Here is a 22,012-nt window from a genome sequence, read left to right on the forward strand (position 1 = left end):
AACAGTTCTGTTCTGTTACAATGCGGTTGCACAGATTTTTCTCAAATACAAGTGAAACACTTTTATGAAGGAAAGATTTATTGAAAAGCTCTTGAATACGATTACATATCTTGTAACTAAGTGTACTCAATCTACCAACTCCTGTGTGTTTTTCTGCACTGTCTATTTATGTTTAAGTATATGAAGACATTCTCCAGATTTGGAAAATGTTATGTATATTATTATGGTTGAAAGCCAGAAATCCCAGAATCAAGCACAGTAATTCATGAAATAACAATACTAATCCAAAGATCTCCCAGATATTGCCAAAGAAAAAGTCTTCTCACACTCTGTGTGTGTGTGTGTGTATGTGTGTGTCCAGGTGTCTGAAGCAGATGGAGGACGACGACCTGTCTGCAGACGACGTGTTTAGTTCGTGTGTGTTCCATCAAGACGAGAGGGACATGGTGCTGAAGGCCGTACGCGTGGTGAAGCCTGAGTACCAGCCCATCCTCAACGTGGACACAAACCAGTGTTCTTTACCGCTGGTCCAGGACTACTACTCAAAGGTACAACACGCTGGTCTTTTTAGATCTTTGCTGAGTCCACAGAGAAGATGGCGACCAGCTGTGCTGGTGTCGTAGCAGGTGTTTTGTAGTTTACAGGTAGTCAGGCGATCTCTGTTCTTTTCTGCTGATTCGACTTCTCAAATCGAAGTTGGAGGATATCAGAGTAGCTTGTATGCTAACGTATGGCATTTATTTGTTTAAATCTGCTAATACAACTTTGGATCTTAACGCAAATATACAAATTTCAGGAGGAAGGGGGGCAGATTGTGAAGTTTATTAAAGCCAATTAATTAAAGCGACATAATCTCAAGATTTAGTGTGACTGTAGAGGCAAAATAATGTTGAATGTTGTGCATGTTTTGCCAGTTGAAGCCCCAAAGAGCTGGGAAAGCTGTCACAAGGCTCCTGTGTGACAATGAAAGATTTGATTGTCACCCCTTTACAGCCAGACAGGCACTGTCCTATTTTTAGTCAACCAACTCTGCTTTCTAATGGGTCCTCTGCTTGTCTCACCTCTCCTCCTTTTCCCAGCCCCCTCCTCCTCCCGTCCTTGTGATTCGCACATGATTCATTAACAGCTTCTTGTATATTTGTTGTATTTTTAGCCTCGGCCCATTCGCTGTTTTCATTTTTGTCTCCATTTGAGCAAAATATTTTCCCTCCTGCCTGTGGTATTGTTGGCCTGTGTTAGTGAGATTGCTGTAATCAGCAGGTCACATATTTTTATCACGAGTGTTCGTGACACTGTGTCACTTTGTGACCTGCAAAACAGGTCACATGTGACTGTTTCATTACAGGTGGCTTTGATTGCTTATGTGGAGGTAGTCGGTTGATTTATATAATCACGACTTTTACTTTTTGTCTGGGCACAGTGGCTTAAAGGCTGTCCAAATAACTGGCCCACTAGATAACGGAGGAACAGACTGGGCGGTCTCGAGGGGCTTCGCGGTTTTGCAGCCAGAGCTCAGTCTAAGTAGAACATTGTTTGCTGGTATGAAATGGTATTCAGATGAAGCTGAGCGTACAAAATGCAGTTTGATGTAGTTTCAAGTTGTCATCGGAGAGTATCTGCTGCTCTCTCATTTAATTATTTTTTCATCTGGAAACTGGACCATGTTTCTTTTAGAATTGTTTATGTTACAATGCAAAGAAGAAAATGAGCCTCACTTTATTCTTCAAACTTCATTTGTTGCACTTATGGAGATCACAAGGGTTTGCTGAGTTGAACTAAATTAAAAAAAAAAAAAAAAAAACTTTCTTACTGTATTGTTGAATAAATGTTTAATTTGCAAAGGATTGTCTTAAAATCACAGAACTGCTCTTGAGCTGAAGGCGACCTTATTTGTACCCCAGAAACTGTATGTTTGCACTTATCAACACTAATGCTAGATCAACAAAAACTTAAATATAACAACTTCACAATAAAGAAGGTACAATTTTTAGTGCATTGTATTGTTCTTATTTGCAGTGCTAAGAAGTGTGCAGCAAAATATTAAACATCCAAAACACGCATTAAAATATATATATATATATATATAGATAGATAGATAGATAGATAGATAGATAGATAGATAGATAGATAGATAGATAGATAGATATGTGTGTGTGTATATGCATAGTATAGTATAATTGTAGCCGGTATATTGACACAATTAAAAGCGTGTTTTTAAGTTTCCTTAAGTAAGGTTAAAAAAAACTGTATTTCCAAATGAGGATTAAAAAGTCATAAAGTTGTTATCCAGTAACAAGTGATCAATTGTCCAATCTTTACTTTTAAAACCACATAAATGATGAATTACACAGAGCTATATTTGTAACCAGATTGTGCATTCCTGATAAAATAAACGTACCGGATGGTTTAACAAGTGTGTACGAACAGCCAGATAGAGTTCCCACCATGTATTTATACCATATTGGATTATTGAATTGCAAATGATCAGCTCATACAGTGACATTGAGGGAAAGCTTGTGACATCAAGGAACTCTGAGGAACATTCTCCTCCGACAGGTGGAAATGGTTTTATGAACTTGGACATGCCTACTGCATATTCTGAATTGATTTTCATTTTCTTCTCGCAAAGTGTATTTCCAGTGACTGCAAAAGAAAAACAAAAACTGTTCACCTTTTACTTGGCAAAGCTTTAGATGTAGGGGTTACCTCACTCTTTGAGGAAACTCTGGTAATTGTGCCTCTTTAATTCTTTTAGACCCAATAGCAGCGTTTGACACAGTGGATCACACTGTTCTCTTGTCACGTCTTGAGCACTGTGTAGGCCTTAAAGGCACAGCCTTGGACTGGTTTAAATCTTACCTCGCACATAGATCCTTCTGTGTGCAGTTGGGGCAGTTTTCCTCTTCGGTGGCCCCTCTGACCTGTGGAGTCCCTCAGGGGTCAGTCCCTACTGAGGGTCCTCTACTGTTCTCCCTGGGTTGATATTTAGGAAGCATCATATTCCTTTTTCTTGCTTAGTAGTCGGTGTCCAGGTTTACTTGCCATTAAAGGTCCCTTCTAAGGAATCTCTTCATGCTGTGTTTAATTGCATGAGGGATATTAAGACATGGATGGACTTACATTTCTTAAATGAAAGCAAAACTGAGATTGTCCTAATTGTTTGCCCTAACATGGTCCAGGTTCTTACCAGCTCCTTTGGCCCACTAGTACCTTTATATACGATCACAGGCTAAGATGCCTGGTGTTATTATCGATGGGGCATTTAAATTAGAGAAAGAGATCAGTTCAGTGGCCAAGACTAGCTTCTTTCAGCTTCGGCTTGTAGCCAAAGTCAAATCCCATCTTAGAAGGGCTGATCCTGTAAAAGTTATCCATCCCTTTATCACATTGCGCTTGGACGTCTGCATTGGCCAGTCTGAACTCAACTGTGTGCCGCTTGTTCAGAATGCAGCAGCTCGTCTCCTAACTGGGACAAAGAAATGCCAGCACATAACGGCGGTGCTTTTCTCACTTCCCTGGCTTCCGGTTAGATTCAGGATCCATTTATTTGTTTTTAAGTCTTTGAATGGGCTAGCCCCAGATTATTTATCTGACCTTGTTAAGGTGCACCAACCCTCCAGAGCCCTTAGGTCAGCTGACCAGATGGTCCTGGACGTTCCTTGATCCCTCATGAAGACCAGAGGAGATTGAGCTTTTGCAGTTGTGGCTCCCACGCTCTGGAACACATCGCCCCTTTCTGTGTGGTCGGCATTGTAAAGCACTTTGGTTGGCCATAGGCTTTTATATGTGCTATATGAATAAAGCTGACATTGACATCAAGTAAGACAGCTATTCAACATGCAGCAATAGTAAACATGATTTCTTTCTTCTTTTATTTTGTATGTTTCTTTGGTCTTTGTTTAAATGTTTTAGCGGGAAGAGCACACCTACCCCAAACTTGACTTTACCCAGGAGGAGCTTCAGGAGCGTTTTAAACGTCAGCTCAGCGTGGAGCAGGCTTGCACTGTGACCATCGACTCTGTGGAGGCCGCCAAGCCCGTCACAGAAAACATGATCAAAATGGTAAATAAAAGCACCCACTCCATATCTCTTCATCCTTAGATCAGCCTCATTAGTAGCTACTGAAAACGTTCATCCTAAGTTAGGTGTTGGCTTTAAGCCAACAGATTCCACCCTTTGTGTTTGAGATAAAAGAGTGTCTGATCAGAAATAGTTATATTAGCACTTTATTATATCCTACATACAGTATCTTTATTTTCTTTTTTCTCCTTCTGATGTGGAGTTTCAAATGAAATGCAGTCGGGCTTGAGTTCATATTCATGTGCTAAATGTTCTTTTCAACTCTGGCATTTCCAGCCAGTCCTGGCTCCGCTGCCTCTGCAGATGGGTATGTGGGAAGCGAGCAGGCCGCGAGTCCCTGGTGGTCAAGAAGCATTTACAGACACCCAGAGCAGAATAATAATGTATTGTTATGGAGATCTCTTGGGAGAGTGCCATCATATCTCCATCGATGATCCAAGCCGAGTCTCTGCTTCACTCAAACTATTGTAACTGAGACTGAAGAAAGAATATCAACACATCTTTCATGTATTAAAAATCTCCAGTATGGGTTAGCCTGACTTATATACAGTATGTATTCCCACAAGGAAAGTGTACAAAAATGTGATTTTGATGTTAAACTACAAATGAAAAAAAAAAAAAAAAAATGAAAACCTGACTGAAAGATACTGAAGGTTCTTCTCACACTCACTCATTACTCTACTCTACTGCTCACTATAGTGAATTTATTTAGTGAAAATTATGAGGGCGTTATACATTTATACACTTATTGATGTATGATTTCATTAACTTTATTCAGAACAAGACAAACAGACCCACGAAATCAAGCTGAACATAGGTTAAAGACTGTGGGTTTTGTATGTATTAGAATTAGCATGACGTTTGTTTTTTATTTATTGATTTTTTTTTTTGTGTTCCTGCAATGAGAAAGATACCTCACTCTACTGGGTCTGTACTGGGAATACCTGTAGTTGCTGGTGGGTTTGAGAAGCACCTGAATATGTAGAGAAAAGGACCAAGTTGGAGAAAAAAAAACAAGACGACCAGTCTCAGGTATCACTGGAATATGTACTTTGAAGAACAATTAATCATTGATAAAACTGAGGATTAAAAGGTTTCTCCTTCTTGTTTTAGAGCTACATGAATTTAGTCTTTGGCCCAGTTTTTGCTTTGTTTTCTCAGGGAAAGGGAAAGGCAGTTTTTTTTCCTCCTCATTTGGAAGTTATAACACCAAACAAGCTCAAATCTTTAAATAATATTCATGGCCATGTCACACAATGACTTTATGTCCACTGAGAGCAGACTCTATCCACTGCCTGGGAGTCTTAATGGGCTTCCATTCGGACACTTGGACGGCGCAGTGACTGATAGCGACTGCAGGATTGTTCGTTTTATTTCAGCCGTTTCATCCTTTATTCAATGCCCGCAGTCAGAGATGAGATGGATGACTTCCAATGTGTCGTCTTTCAGAGGAAGCTACTGGCAGAGCAGCGGGCACAATGGAAGAAGATCCTCCTCCCGGCCCTGAGGGAGAGCAAGATGATCCTGGCCACCACTAGCAAGAGGGACTACAGGCTTAACCTTTATCCCTATCTCTGTCTGCTGGAGGATGGGGAGTACGTTGACATTATGATACAGGTAATACAAGCCGGCCAGAATAGCCTGGTGTCCCACAAAATGTCAAAAGTCTACGATGTAACAGAGACGTAAGGCCGTTGAAACAAAGGTATCTGATTCCTCATGTTATAATTACTGTATTAAGTATGTATATATTAGGGCTGTGCGATTAATCGATTTTAAATCTAAATCGGATTTATTAATAATCTTTATTAATAAATCCGATGTTAAAAAAAGGAAAATCGATTTTCCTTTTTTGCAGCTGGCTGCATTACAGACAGAGCTCGTCTAGTCATCTTTGTTTGGTCAAGTATCTTTATACAGTATCTTTCAATTGCACTTCATTCCCAATAGGGAAATGTGTTTGCTATTTTTCTTTAGAAATAAAGATAAAATATAAAAAAATATAAAATCGAAAATCGGGTTTCAAGAGAAAAAAATTGGGATTTTATTTTTGTCCAAAATCGCCCAGCCCTAGTATATATATATATATATATATATATATATATATATACACCGTATTTTCACGACCATACGGCGCACCGTGTGGAAAGGCGCACCCTCAGTTTTGTGTGTAATTTTTGGTTTTAAAACACACATACGGCACACCGACCCAAAAGGCACCGTCTACAGAGACGGAGCTGCACACACACGCGCTGCAAAACACACACGCGCTAAAAATAGAGCGGAAGCAAAACTTAGTTTGATATTTTATTTCACTTTTCACATCAATCAAACCCTTCAAAGGTTCATATTCTGTTTCTGCATTAAAGAATTAAAAAAAACACCGGGTCGCTGCACATAAACCTGTCTCAGGGTTGTATCCGACAGGAGCTCCGCTCCGCTAATTCAGCTGCGCCAGTCCGAATTTCCAGACCTGTCTCAGCCACTTGATCATCTCTTCATCCAGCCCCCCCTTTTCATTCGTCCTTATAATGACTCCGGCTGGAAACGTCTTAAGCAAAGTTTTTCTTTTAAAAATCCCCATACAGTTTCTGTCCATCAGCGCGGCAGGCAAGCACCACATAAATAAGTATGTGTGTGTTTCGCGCCGCGAACACACACGCAGATGTCGGAGATCCGGTACCGGGTTTGTAACCGACAGATTTGGCTGGAAATCTCGGAGGGTGAAGCTGATCCGACCTGAGACATACCCCAGAAATCTCTGCTCGCAAAGCGGCCAGGAACCAGGTCGATCGGACCCCGCTTGGGGAACCAGGAAGTCGGGAGGAGCAGCGCGCATCACCGCGGCTTTAACCGGGGAATGTGGACGGTTCCGACCGGCCGGGACCGGAGGAGCCCACATGGACTGGTAGAAGGGGCTTCCGGGGAAAGAGCACCGGCATTTGAGCCGGATCTGCCCCGGGGATGCGGCGATTGGACCCGCAACCCCACGGCAGGTGCATCCTCGGTTCCGACATGCAAAACGCACGCGCTGCAGAACACGCACACACAAGTGTGCTTATTTAAATAGAGCGGGAGCAAAACTTAGTTTGATTGTATTTTATTTCACTTTACACATCAAGCAAATCCTTAAAAGTTTTCATCTTCTGTTTCGCATTAAACAGCTCAGTGGATGGTCTCATTCACGTCCGCAACTCAAGCCTTCACCCGCCCCTTCTCTTTTTACCGTTCTCATGGTGGCCGGCCTTACATTACCGTAATTCAGGTAATAAACACGGCGCACCATTTCATAAGGCGCCCGGCACATTTTAAAAAAAAAAATAATAATTTATGTGCGCCTTATGGTCGCGAAAATACGGTATGTATATTATTATGTTAAAAATGTTACTACAGTATATTGTAGTCATGGGGATCACTGTCCTGTTTTGTGTTCTCAACCTTGCTTTCATGTTATTTGACACAACCTTCTGGGAAACCACAAATCAGGTGGAAGGGAGTGACAACATCTGGCAAAGCATCAGACTTTGGCAGCAAGGCAGAACATGCTTTAATCAGATACCTTTGCTTTCAACAGTCACTGTTAATTTTAACAGAGACATTCTCAAAATAAACCAGCAATGATAAAAGGGTTTTTTTTTATTTTCATTTGATCAAATCAAAGTCTTCATCCCTTGTTTATTGTTTATTCTAATTGCTGTATATGTTATTCTGTTGTCTTTTTTCTCTTCAACTGTGCTGTACTCTTCTCCAGAGTGTTGCCAGCATGCCTCCAAGTGGAGAGGCCCTGAAGTTTTTAGCGAGAGACCTGGGGAACAGAGTCTTCACCAAGTACTCGGTGCGACAGAAGTACCAGAATGAAACGGTGAAAAAGATTGAAAGCGTTTATAATGCTTACACAGACCTGCTGGCCAAAAACAATAAGGTAAAAAGAACTCTAAAATATTACTAGAAATTTAAATTTGCCATGGTTCCTGAAAGTTGGTAACACTTTTTTTTGAATGGACAAAGGATTACCGGTAGTTGTTCATTAGAATCTGGATTTGTAAATTCAAGTCAATGTTGTTGTTTTTTTAAAGATCAGGGATCTGGTAAAGTTTGTGGAATTAGCGTCAAAGCACAAAAAACCCCAACATTTCTGCTGAACTCACTAGCAGAGTTGCTGATGGTCGTTAGGCTGGAAACATTACAGAGTGAATAATGAAACGGTTTGGACTCCATCAGTACACAGATTGTGATCAAATGTATGGAGTTCATGAGCATTGTTGCCCTCATGAAGAATGGTCACCCCACACAGATCACTCCAATAACAAACCATGCGATAGTTCTCAAAGTCCTCAAGAAACCCAGTTATAAAGCAACTAAAACCCATTCTGATTATGGTTAATGTTCAGGAAAAGACTACAAATCATCAAATTGGAAGACTTTTGTGAAAAGATGAGAATCTCTTTGATCATGTTTATGCAGAAACATCTAAGTTGCATGGCAATGCCAGAAATTAGACTGAAAGATTAATCAAGTTATGCATTTTTATTTATCTGAATGTTTAAAGCCAAAGTGTTGGTGGATGTATGTTAATGGCTGAATAATGAGCTTTGTTTTGCTCTTGTTCTCCATTCAAGGACATGGGTCGAGTTTCTTTAATGGGATTTTATAGCATGTATCATTGATTCGCTGTTTTGATGTCTCCAGTACACTTTTGGGAACGCCAGTACGATCAAGGTTATAATGAACGAGAGCTTGTTAATCTCCAGCTGCTGGTTAGTTAAGGTTTTTGAGGTGTTTTAAATTCAGCCTTTGAAGTGATACCAAGTATAATGTGTTTAGATTCTCATCTACTTATGTGAGCTTTCTCTTTATGTTTACATTTTCATGGGTCAGTTGTCAAGCTAAACATCACAATATTTGATAAAACTGCTTGTCATTAATTTAATTGTTCTTGGCTTTTAAATATAACACATTTTAAAGGACACATTTAAAAAAAAAAAAATGTGTTGTTTGAGCACACTTTTTGGTATAAATTACATAACACAATATTCTCCCTTAGTTTTGAGCAGCTTTAGTGTGAAATTATGCCCTTCAATGAGCCGCTCAGATTTGCAGATTTTATGACATCACAGACATCACATCTTTACTCCCCATTTATCCTCCTCCCACTTCACACCTTGCTGTATTCACTGTTTCTCAGAAGTTGGACGCATAAAGCGGTAACACTTAGGCCACATTTACAAAAACGAATATTTCCCCATCTAGGTTTTGAAAAATACCATCATTTACACGAACCCACATAAATACGCTGGTAAGGTGCTATGAGCAGCCAAACCTGCAGGGGGCAGAGTAACGAGAAGCATAAAATCATGCTAGCCATCAGAGTCCTGGAAAAAAACATCAACAAATGACACGTGTAACTTCCAGTTACTTCCAAAATGGAACGAGAGTCTTTCGTTTGGAGTGACAGAGAAGTGGAGTTACTTTTAAGTGTGACTTTAGAATATAAAACAGGTAAAATACAAGAAAATATTGACCGTGGCCAAACAAATTGTAAACACAGGTCGCACACATGACGCTGGTGACGTTTCTGTCACATAATGTGACGTTCTGAAGCCTAAATGTCCGTTTCCCTCCGTTTACAAGCAAACGTGAAGACGGAGTTCTCGCAAATCTCCACTTTGGCCGGACTTTTCAGAAATGATCGTTTTTGGTGACTTTGAACTTTGTTTTTGTGTAAACGAACGGCCAAAACGCATGAAAACACCACCGTTTTTGCTACGTGTAAACGGGGCCTTATTTCAAAAGATGCACACCCCACAGAGGAGAGGGTGGAACCAAGTTGGGTGACAGGATCCACCCCCTAATGCCAGCTACTATGAACAGAGCTTTATAAACATGTTGAAAAGGGAACTTTTGATAAAAATATGTCAGAGATTCAATTAAGATCCAGGGCATTGTGTCAATTTTAAAAACAAAAACTAAAAAACATACCTTATTTTAAAGTACAACAATTAAAAGTAAAAAGTTGTAGTTTAATGGTGTAATGTTGTCCTCCAGGTGTATAAAAGCCTTCCCAGAGAGCAGTGGCATAAACTGGAGACTGAGCAGAGTTCGGGACCCACGCTACAAGGAAGCAAGACAAGCTGGCCATACACCGTGACTCTGGACCTGGGCATTTTCATGGTGGATCTTATGGTGAAGAACCTCAAAATTAACAGCGACATCCTGAACCCGGCCAACGACAGGAAGCTCATCCCCATCCTCTACCACATGTACACCTTTCGCAGCACCCGCCAGGTAGAGTTGATGAGGTTTTCCAGTGACCATCACACAAGGATGTTGTAGAAGCAAGTGACTAGACAAACTAAAGTTCGGGACCTGGTGAAGATTAAGGCGGTTTTCTTGGTTGTTTGGGTCCTTTGGCCTTTCAGATAAAACCATTCAGATCCAGTTGTGACAGAATTTGAACGCCTTTCATGGGTAGGTAACAGGATTTCTGTGTATTAACCCTGGCCAGAAAAAGATCCTTTCAACTTAGATTTTTGTAGGAAAAAAATGGTGAAGGACTGTAGATCAAGGGATCTCCTGCAGACATGGGAACAGGGAAAAGGGAACAATGATGAACAGAACTGCTTATTTTGAGGGCAATTAATTGGTAAAGGCAGTTGATACTCAGCATGACATATTGATGATAATACATTATTAGTATACTTAAGTAGTAGAGCATGCAAAGATTGAGAAAAGCTGACCTCATACAGTATAATTATATATTTAAAAAAAAAAAACTCCCTTGAACACTTTACATTAATTTTGGTCACAAAGATTGTTCTAAAGCCTGTTATATCCAGTGTGAAGCCCCAGAGTGTGATTTATGAAAACCATTCTCTCTGCGGTATGAATTGGCAGCGGTAACACTCGAGTCAGATGAATAGGTTCTGGCCTAATCGCTTTTTTAGTGTCCCTTTAATTGGCTCGCCGATTAGCAGCCGTGGGAGCCTGCAGGAGGGTGAGGTGAGCACGTTGGCGGACAGAAAGAAAGGGTAGATTGTGAATTTTAACAACTTTAATGTAGCCTGAGAGTGGAGCGTATTGAAGCAGAATTGCATTTTTTTTGTGTAATTTTCTCTTTTACTTTGTCTAACTTTTCCTTCCCATTTTTTCCAAGCCTTCTTCTGTCGGGGTTAGCCCATCAGGGGGGATCCTAATGATTTTACAGCACAGTATGAAAGTCTGACTCATTGGAGCAGCGCTGATGTGTCTCTGTCAGATTACTGTCAACAAACGATGGTCTTCATGAACAGGTCCACATGCTCAACGTGTGTTGTGTTAAAAAAAAATGCCTTTTTTTTCACAATTAGTTTGAAAAACAATATGGCACTGTTTAGATTTTTATTAAAGGTTTTCCAGCTATCCTTTCTGTATGTATATTTATAAAAAGGTCATAATTACTGATGCAAAAACTCAGAAGTTATGATTTGAATATACGGAAAATGCAGTTGTATACCACGTTTTCTTTCATTTACAAGTGTTTATTTTGCAATGCTTTTCTTTTTTATTTCCCTATTTTCTGTGCTTTCATCTGTCAGTTTTTAATGTACAAATTGAAAGTGCATATCAAACTGGTGTAACAGAAACAAAACTTGAAGTTTTTATTGAGTTATCTAGCTATATTTTTCACGATTTTTTTACCCTCCAGGTCGGCTTCATCAAGCCCCACCCCATCCTGACTCAGATGCAGCAGGAAGCCACGGAGACCACGCTGACCTTCGACTCCTTCGTGATGCCGATGCTGTGCCCGCCGGTGCCCTGGACCTCCGTCAAGTTTGGAGCTTACCTGCTAACACCGACCAAACTGATGCGAGCGGTGGACGGGGCCACCCAGCACGAGCAGCTGCTGGAGAAATGCCAGCATCTTCAGCCAGTCTTTGACTCTCTCAACCAGTTAGGCAACTGTGCTTGGAGGATTAATAAGCCAGTCTTGGATATTATTATCTCAATATTTAATGATCGGGGCAGTGATAAGCTGGACATCCCTCCACCTATGTCAGAAGCCCCCAAAATACCGCACTTCAATGCCCACGACCCCGCTTACACAGCGAGCGAGAAGGCCCACATCAGAAGAGAGGTGATCAATGCCAAAAAGAAGTCCAGTGAGATGCACAGCTTACGTATGGACGCACTCTATAAGATCTCCATCGCTCATCACATGCGGGATGAGATCTTCTGGTTCCCCCACAGCATGGACTTCAGGGGACGAACCTACCCGTGTCCCCCATACTTTAATCACCTAGGAAGTGATGTCACAAGGGCAATGCTTGTGTTTGCGGAGGGGAAGCCCCTCGGCCCCAAGGGCCTGGACTGGCTCAAAATCCATTTAGTCAATCTGACGGGGTTAAAGAAGAGGAGCTCGCTACAGGGACGGCTGGAGTACGCCGACACCATTATGGAGGACATACTGGACTCTGCAGACAACCCTTTCAATGTTAGTCTTTAAAACATTCTGTGTTGCAAGTTCCAGTAACTTTCAATTGCTGAAACTTGAAAATAATAGTATAGTGCAACATGTCACTGTCCTGCACTTGATGAGTGGTTTGTTTCAAGAATGTGAATATCGGATTATCAAAGCAAGAAGTGGCCATGTTTTACTGGAAATGTTTATGTAAGCAGGATAATAATGTAATAATAATGTGCTCATGTTTGTTTTTCTCAGGGTAAGAAGTGGTGGACGGATGCAGACGAGCCGTGGCAGACGCTGGCCTGCTGCATGGAGATAGCCAGAGCAACGAGGTCACCCGATCCAGCACAATTCATCTCTCAATTTCCTGTTCACCAGGTAACGGAAAACATGGTAGCTGTATGGAAATCTGCTGTCAATGTACTAATAATATGCTTCAGCTGGAAAGCTGAATTCATCTTTATCGCAAATGAAAATTACAGCACAATAAACTCTGTAGATGCCATCACAATGTGTCTTTATAGCCTAAAACAAATAGTGTGCTTTTTTATGCTGATTTAGAGAAAGAAAAAAGCTGAAAAGGGAAAACCCCTGCCATAAATCCATTTCCCTTATCTGGCAGACTTCTTGACATAACCTGGTCTAGGATATGACTTTCATGCCCTTACGATTTCTTAAACAGATTAAAGTAACACAATATTAATTTAAATTAGTATCAGCGTTTGAGACACACACTTGCCTTGTAATCTTAAATGTAATCCTGCTGAGATTTAACTCAGTCAATTATGTCAAGGAACCCAAACGTTATTTAAATTAGTTATGGCAAAATACAGCAATAATGGTACAGAAAGTCATTTTCTGATATTTGGTCATCTTGCACCACACTTGAACACGTGAATTTTTTCTCCACCTCTATGACAGGACGGCTCCTGTAATGGTCTCCAGCACTATGCTGCTCTAGGCAGAGATGTTATCGGCGCCACGTCAGTCAACCTGATGCCCTGCGACATGCCCCAGGATGTGTACAGTGGAGTTGCACAGCAGGTGAGCACCAGAGGACTTCGTTTTTTTTTCTTGAACAGCAAAAAGTTGCTCTTAGACTATAGATTTGTGATAAATTTCAGCTGCAAGAGATGCTTCACAGATCGCATGATGTGTGACAAGGCTGAGCATTTAGAATATATTTAAAGTTTATTTGTCTAAGATTTGCATTTAAAAGCTCTTAACCTTTTATGCTGTGTACTAGGGCTGGGCGATATATCGATATTTTAATATATATCGATATATTTTCAAACGCGATATGGGACGAGACAATATCGTTTATATCGATTTAAATTTATAATTTATTTTTTTTATGATTTTGATATAGCTTATTTTGTGACAAATTGACTTGAATGTGTTATTTGAGATTTGCACAAATGTTTTGTTATTTGCACAACTGTCAACCTCAGTGGAAAAGTCTGCCTGTTACTTTCTACATTGTATTAATTGCACAGTGTAATTTAATTTAATTGTTATGCAGGAAAGGGATATTTGTTTTATTTTATTCAAGAAGCATTTTTATTCTATATATGCAGGCAGTTTATTTTTATTTCCTTTGTTTTATACATTTTGATATTGTGCAGACCTCTGTTAATAAAGGAACCTGTGTGACATTTGGCACGAGGCTTTGTATTAAAACTGACAGTTTTTTTAAGAGTTTGCCTCAGAAAAAAATGAAGCTAACAGAGATGCTATGCTATAATGCTTTGGGGGAAACCCCAATTATGGCACAGAAAAAATATCGAGATATATCGAGTATCGTCATTCAGCTAGAAAATATCGAGATATGACTTTTGGTCCATATCGCCCAGCCCTACTGTGTACCAAAGTGCAGCAAATATATTATATTCAAGCAATCAAAGGGTAAGTGTGCATACAATACATGAAATGATCCAGCTCCAAAAATGGTAAAGTTTGATGTTGTGACATTTAGGAACAAGAGGACCTGAAGTGAGTCGAGGCCAGTGACTGACTACAGTGCTTGGTGTAGTTGTCAAAGTGCTGCAGCTCTATCTTGCTGTGGTTTGCTTCCCTCTGGGCATTGCAGTTATTATTAGATGACACTGTAGATGATGAAGCTATCCGAGTAGCTATCCGAGTAAATAAATACTGTTTTCTTAGTAGCTCTGGCTTTTCTATCCGAGAATAAAACTACAGATGAAGCCTTCAGCTTATATCTGCTTGATTTCAAATCTTATCAGCGCCCAAATACATGGGGATGTGCTACTTTTCTCATTGGTCACAGACAATGTAACATTTGATGGCATCTCCTTGGACTGAAGAAGGGTTTTGAAGATAATAGACGAGTAAATGACTGATTTGGATTCACATTTATTCATCTGCAACCACGTCTCCGTCTCTATAGGTGGAGGAGTTGCGGGCTCGGGATGCAGGGAAGGACCTGAAGATCGCCCAGGCGCTGGCCGGCTTCATCAGCAGGAAGGTGGTCAAACAGACGGTGATGACCGTCGTGTACGGGGTCACGCGCTACGGAGGACGCCTGCAGATAGAAAAAAGGCTGAAGGAGATTGATGAGTTTCCCAAGGTACAGTAGCTCTAAAAGGTGCCGGCGACCGAGGGGGTTCCCTCACACACCAGGCCGTTTTTATTTTTAGCATGAAATCAGCTTGACGTGACAGAGTTGCTCCCCATGCAGGGCAGGATCTCCTCCATCTGGTGCTCCTCTCATGCCGTCCTCTCAGGCTGTACATTCTCACGCATTGAGCTTGGTTTTAGTTGACAGTGTCTTCATATGATCTTAACACAACTGATTGTGCAGCTGGAGGCTTTTCAGTAAGTTTGATCTCGACATGAAGGGCCGTGCTGCACTGCCAGCTCTGAGAGCTGCGGGGAGGAAGGACAGATGAGCTCCATGTTCGTTTTAATCAATCTTAATCATAATCCTTCTGCAGTGAAATACAATATCGCATGGTTGTTTCAGGGAGGTTAAGAGTGTAAGCCAACGATGGAGATATATCTAATATCTTGTCCAGAGTGTCATTCTGAATCTATTTTTAGCTCAAAACCAACACTCTTTGATTTTATTGGATAAAGTGGTTGTTTGATGGCCACAAAAGAATAGATGTGGCAGGAAATATCTGTCCTCCTTATGACAGTCAACCACTAATAATCTGCCCCATTTCTAAATGAATCTTTCCAACACTTGGAGTTAATCTCGTTGTTTGTATAGATAGAATCTGATTCTGCTGTTTCTGTATCTCCCCCTCCAACCCCCACCCACAACTCCCTGCCGGAGGGCTGAGGGATGGAGGGTGGAGGTGCATCAAGTATAAAGAAGCACCGATCTGGGGGACAAAAGTTGTAGGGTTACTTTATATCAAATTGAAATTAGAAAAGAGAAACAATAAATATGTTTTATGTTCTACATTAACAGGAGCATGTTTGGGAAGCATCCCATTACCTGGTACGTCTGGTGTTCAGTGGCTTAAAGGAGATGTTTACGGGGACCAGAGAGATTCAGGTGAGTTAATTTCACACTAGTAAAAACAGATGGCATTCATTGATGAAAATATTGCATTCAATAAATTATCACCAGATTCAAAACAAATATTGATGGAGCTGCTTGGTTTTCGCTGTTGCTCTCAATCACATCATAAAATCTGAGCGTATTTAAATCCTAGGATTCACCATTGTGCGTCTCCAGTGAGTGCTCAGACTTGTCATGCTACTCCAGCACTTCTGCTCATTTCCATCCACTTATTTGGCACTGAGCCCCAGGGGCGCCGGTCTGAACAGACCTCCCTCTCCCAGCTACTTCCTGTGACTCTAAAGAGGGGCAGTGATGATGGTGACAGGGTCCTCTCTAGTGAGGTCTCCCAGGGGATACCGATCTTAGATGAGGGGCCAGACAAAACGCGTTTACAAACCTTGATAATGGATTCAACAAGGAACCGGGATGCCTCGCTCAGTTGACTGAGAGTAAGGACCGGGGAGAGACTTGCAGGTGAACCCTTACATGTACGAGCTCCTCCCGTGGACCCACTACCCTCAGGACGTGGTGTGAAGGTGTTGTGGTGTGGGCTGGATGAGGCCAAGGCCTTGTTAGTTTGATCCTTGGCTATTGAAAATGGTTATTGGTTATCTACTATTTAGTTTAAACACACCTTAATGGCTCTCCTTTTGTCTATTTTCCTCTTCCTTTTTGCGTAATAATAGTACAGACTCACTCTGACACTGACAGGTGGTGAAACAGAAATTTAGCATTCACTCTGTCTGCACTAGTGGAACTTCTAACCTTGGCAATAACATATTAATGTTATAAATGTTCTTGATCTTCATTGTGGTGTAAATCTGATGACAGCCCCATTTTGCATTGAACTTTCACATTTTTTTTAAGATTTCCATGTAATTACTGTAGCAACCCCGACTGATGACGGTAAAGTTTTAACTGCAATAGAAAAGTTTTCCGCAAGACCAAACGAGTGTCGGGGATGCTACAATTACTGTTATACAAAATGACAGAGTTCTTTCCTGGAGACTATCTCACAGACTACTGGGACATAATAGATCTGTAAAGTACACTGACCCACTGCTGAAAATGGAAAGAGAGTTTATTGTTTTATTTTTTAATGACCAGTGTGTTTTACCTTTAGCCAGGGAATGGCCCTCATTCATCACATGGCTATTTATATGTTTAGGATGTGCACCTTGTTGCCGATTGTAAATGATACCCAGGGGTGGATGCTAGCGACCTGATCGGACCACCACCCACTCCTGGGGTGAGTTTGTGTTTCCTCTGGGGCGTGAGCTGAGATGACCCAGTCTGAGAATAAAAATCCCCTTCCTTTCAGTTCAGTCTTTATTTCGAACATGATGGTGTAAGGTAACAGACATACTTGAGCATATGAACAATGAATGCAAGAGAGACTCTTTTTTTTTTGGTAGCAGCAGCAGCAGGCATGACACGTAAAGTGAAGTGAAGTACAAAATGTATGAACTATGACCCTTTGAACTCAATACTATTCTTTCATACCTTTGTGCCGACCTGATGTTTGGGTTATGAGGTGTGTATGTTGCACCTGCTGCTTTTATATAGGTCGTGCCTTCTGGCATTTCATCGGCGAGTGGTGAAGTATGAGTGAAGGGGAATAGCAGATCAATCCTCAGTGTTGTCATACCCGACCTCTTCTTCAGAAATATCTGTTCACTCTTCACTCTTTGTGTATGTCGGCTTCAGTCAGCGTGTTCATCTGTTGATCGATCTACTTGGCCGATTAATCTCTTAGTTCTGTTTCTTTGACATCATGGTATCTTCATTTATTGCGTTCTGGACCGTAGGGAAGGGAGTGGAGATGAATGAAGCAGTTTTGGGCTGAGCTGCTTCTCCTGGTTTCTAGCATTTATTTTTCCTCTGAGGAAGCACCAGTGGGACATTAATAGGGTCCCCATTCTTGTAAACCAGGCCTGGTGATATTGTGAATATCAGTGTTGCCGTGGGCAACATCTTTCCCCCTGTTCTACAGGGAGTCTGCAAAAGTTTTTGTGAGCTCATTTAAGCAGAACGGCAGGTAGAACTGAACCATGTGGATCATCATTTGATGCCAAAATTGGTGAAAGTTCATATGTCCTGTGGTTCCAAATGCATCACAGCGTGTCTCTATTTCTGCCTGGTTTCTCAAATCTTGAGCTTCTCCTGACTTGGCCACATATAAAAAGGCTTTGTTTAATCGAGAACAAAAACATGTGCAGATGGCAGGTGTTTGCACTTTGTAAGTGATGCAGTTCTGTGAGATTTTTTTTTTCTTGTCAATCTTTTTACCTCTGCTGTAATCCGTTTGTTGCAGGATTGGCTGACAGAGAGCGCCAGGCTCATCTCCAAGTCCGGACACTCTGTGGAGTGGGTAACACCCCTAGGTTTACCTATCGTGCAGCCCTACCACCGCGCACGCAGCCAACTGGTGAGTCAAACCTTAAGACTAAAGGGGTTTCTGTCCGGTCCTGTAAATGGCTTGGTTTGTTTTAACTGTAGTTAAAACAAAACTGCAGTAGTCTAAATGGTCTTTGCTTCATTGTAAGCATTGTAAAACTCAACAATTGGTTTTGGAAGTCGTGAAACAGCGAACTTGTTATCTTGCAAAGACTAATGTGCTTGTGATCCAGCACCATACTCTTTAAGATTGCATCTATGTACAGTATATAGCCACTTTGCATTTGTTTGTTTTCTGAACTTTTCCTCTTGACCTTTATGATCTTATTCACTCTTTGTGTCAGCCTTCACACTTTCCTCAGGGCCTCTGCTACTGACCTTTTCATGAAACACTTTTGACGAGCAAGAGTTTGTGAAATCCTCAATGCAGCAATGTAGGTAGCTGTAATGCAGCTTGTGTGCTGTATCTCTGCAAATCAACATGGTTCCTCTGACTTTTTTTTTTCTTTTCTTTGTCATGTTCCTATGCTACAGCACACAGCTCATGATGGAAATCCTAAAATACAGAAACTGAACAAACACCACAAACACTTCTGCAGCTGCGAAGTTTATGGGCAAAACTTTAATTTATTTTGCAGAAGTTAGAATCACACGAGAAAAAGTGAGACTTGCTTGGCAAGCTGCAGCTGTCACAGCTTGACAGTAACCAACACAGAAGACACAAGTCTCACACACTAGCCCAGACAGAAGTCTGAGTGCGATGACGGGCAAAGACAAAAATTAGCAAGTACATAACTTTTTTGCCACATCAAAACGAGAACCCACACCAACGACATTCAGCAAGCCAGCTGCTAATCATGAGAGATGAAGGCATCAGCAAAATCATACCGAGTTCAGCTTCGGCCTTGCATCCCATTCAGAGGTGTCAAGTAACAAAGTAAATATACTTTGTTACCTTACTTAAGTAGAAATTTTGGTTATCTATACTTCACTGGAGTAATTATTTTTCAGACGACTTTTTACTTTTACTCCTTACATTTTCACGCAACTATCGGTACTTTTTACTCCTTACATTTTAAAAACAGACTCGTTACTCTATTTCATTTCGGCCTTTAATAAAAACTATCCAGTTAAATTGCTCCATCCGGATAGAGTGAATTTGGTTGTGGTTGTTTCAGATGTTCTTGTCCAGTTTTGTTCTTACATCCGTTCCCTCAGATTCCTGCAACTAAACTTGGATGTACATTCCAATAAAGGTTAGGATAAATGATAACATGCCTCTGAAGTTTGACTTTTTGCACCATTACAATACTTATAGGCAACTAGTCATCATATCTCCTGCTCTCTGAAACACATGTTAATGCTCAATAGTACACATATATGGTTCTTTAATATATTTGCATTATACTAAGATGCATTCATTTTCAATGGCTTTTGTCCTTAATGGCTTTTTTCCCCCTTACATTACTTTTACTTTTATACGTGAAGTAGTTTTGAAACCAGTACTTTTATACTTTTACTTGAGTAAAAAAACTTGAGTTGATACTTCAACTTCTACAGGAGTATTTTTAAACTCTAGTATCTATACTTCTACCTGAGTAATGAATGTGAATACTTTTGACACCTCTGATCCCATTTCATCTCATTTACTGTTCACCAGTACTTTGCTTGGACACTCTGCTCCCATTTCTTCTTGTAATTCTTACCAAAGAGAGAACAAATACTCCAAGATTCGCCTTTTGTTGCTTGGCCACGCTCCTTCCTGCTAAAGACGGACTGTTTTGTTTCCTCTGACCTGGCGTTCTTTGGTTTCTTCAGCACCTCTGCCATGATGAAGTGTAGGAAGCTGTGGAGCAGAGGTGTTGATGCCGGTGTGTGACTCACTGCCATCATGCAGTGCGTGTTAATGCCAGATGATCCGGGCTGGACCAAGTTACAGTGCAGTTCCAGGCCGACCTGGTATGCTGTGTCAGTGGCAGGGCTCCCATTCACTCTAATAAAAGTCAGGGGGGGGACAGATTTATAAAGGAGGTGAAAGGTGAAAGAGTCATATGCTGTGCTAAAAGGGTATTTTGGCATCAAGGATACCAAACATTGTTACACTTGTTAGTTTGGGCCCAAATCAGTTTTTATTTTGTCCCAATTCACTATAATTAGGGCTGGGCGATATGGACCAAAAGTCATATCTCGATATTTTCTAGCTAAATGGCGATACTCGATATATATCGATATTCTTTCTGTGCCATAATTGGGGTTTCCCCCAAAGCATTATAGCATAGCATCTCTGTTAGCTGCATTTTTTTCTGAGGCAAACCCTTAAAAAAACAGTCAGTTTTAATACAAAGCCTCGTGCCAAATGTCACACAGGTACCTTTATTAACGGAGGTCTGCACAATATCAAAATGTATAAAACAAATGAAATAAAAATAAACTGCCTGCATATATAGAATAAAAATGCTTCTTGAATAAAATAAAACAAATATCCCTTTCCTGCATAACAATTAAATTAAAATACACTGTGCAATAACAGGCAGACTTTTCAACTGAGGTTGACAGTTGTGCAAATAACAAAACATTTGTGCAAATCTCAAATAAAACATTCAAGTCAATTTGTCACAAAATAAGCTATATCAAAATCATAAAAAAAAAAAAACGATACGAACGATATTGTCTCGTACCATATCGCGTTTGAAAATATATCGATATATATTAAAATCTCGATATATCGCCCAGCCCTAACTATAATACATATCAACTTTGATTTTGTGTCAAAATTCACACATTACATTAACTATTGACGCCACTATGAACCGTGCTGGGTCCTCTGATTGCTGCCATGTGGTTGACATTTTGTGAGGCTAAATTATTTAGCTATTTATTTTTACACTTGTGTCAGTGTAACTTCCCTTTCTTGCTCTTCTCTAATCACCAGTCTGCTTGTGTGAAAGACGGCCAAGCTGTCATGGAGCTTTTCATCACCGACCACTTTGTCCAGGATATGTCCTGGCCCAGTCCGTCCAAGTGTTGACCAGTTTGGTGCAGGGGGAGCCACTGATGGTGTAATGTGATTACTGTGAGTGGTCCACCCTTTAATGGAGCTCATCAACATCACTGGTGTTCTCCATCACTATGGAGATCCTGATACTTGCACATCTTGCAGATAACATGGTGACAGTGTGCCAGCATGTCTGCAGATAACATAGCTTTATGTCCAAAACAGGACAGAAATTGCTTATGTTCCAGGAATTTCTCATGATATTATAACCACTTTAACCATAACTCGTTTTACATTAATGAAGGGAACTGTGGAGACAGACATGTGTGCTATCAGATGGTTAGCACGTAGGCTGACCCGGTATGCTGCCCCGCTCTTTTAGCATGACATCAAGCATAAGTCTGGATTAGAGGGGAAAGCAACACCTCATAAACTGTTACCAGGGAGTGAGGTTGACAGATGGTGATTCCCAGAGGGGACACCTCGCTCCCTGTTGATACGCCGGGGTGCATTTCCCTCATCTGACCTGCTACTTTTAATGCCCAGTAGGGACATGGACCATGAT

General features: G+C 40.9%; 1 protein-coding gene across 3 annotated transcripts in view; it reads left to right on the forward strand.

Annotated features, from left to right (window-relative positions):
- The window catches only part of polrmt (polymerase (RNA) mitochondrial (DNA directed)), a 108,684-nt gene that overhangs the window by 68,939 nt on the left and 17,733 nt on the right, over positions 1-22,012 (forward strand). For all 3 annotated transcript variants that reach the window (XM_061737722.1, XM_061737723.1, XM_061737724.1), the window contains 11 exons: positions 362-548; positions 3,913-4,062; positions 5,530-5,697; positions 7,832-8,002; positions 10,126-10,365; positions 11,765-12,550; positions 12,779-12,901; positions 13,445-13,567; positions 14,931-15,110; positions 15,960-16,046; positions 18,370-18,483. In XM_061737722.1, the coding sequence (XP_061593706.1) occupies positions 362-548; positions 3,913-4,062; positions 5,530-5,697; positions 7,832-8,002; positions 10,126-10,365; positions 11,765-12,550; positions 12,779-12,901; positions 13,445-13,567; positions 14,931-15,110; positions 15,960-16,046; positions 18,370-18,483 (2,329 nt within the window). The remainder of the gene's footprint in view (positions 1-361; positions 549-3,912; positions 4,063-5,529; positions 5,698-7,831; positions 8,003-10,125; positions 10,366-11,764; positions 12,551-12,778; positions 12,902-13,444; positions 13,568-14,930; positions 15,111-15,959; positions 16,047-18,369; positions 18,484-22,012) is intronic.

The sequence above is a fragment of the Cololabis saira genome, chromosome 13, assembly GCF_033807715.1.
Source record: "Cololabis saira isolate AMF1-May2022 chromosome 13, fColSai1.1, whole genome shotgun sequence".
NCBI classification, from domain to species: Eukaryota; Metazoa; Chordata; class Actinopteri; order Beloniformes; family Belonidae; genus Cololabis; species Cololabis saira.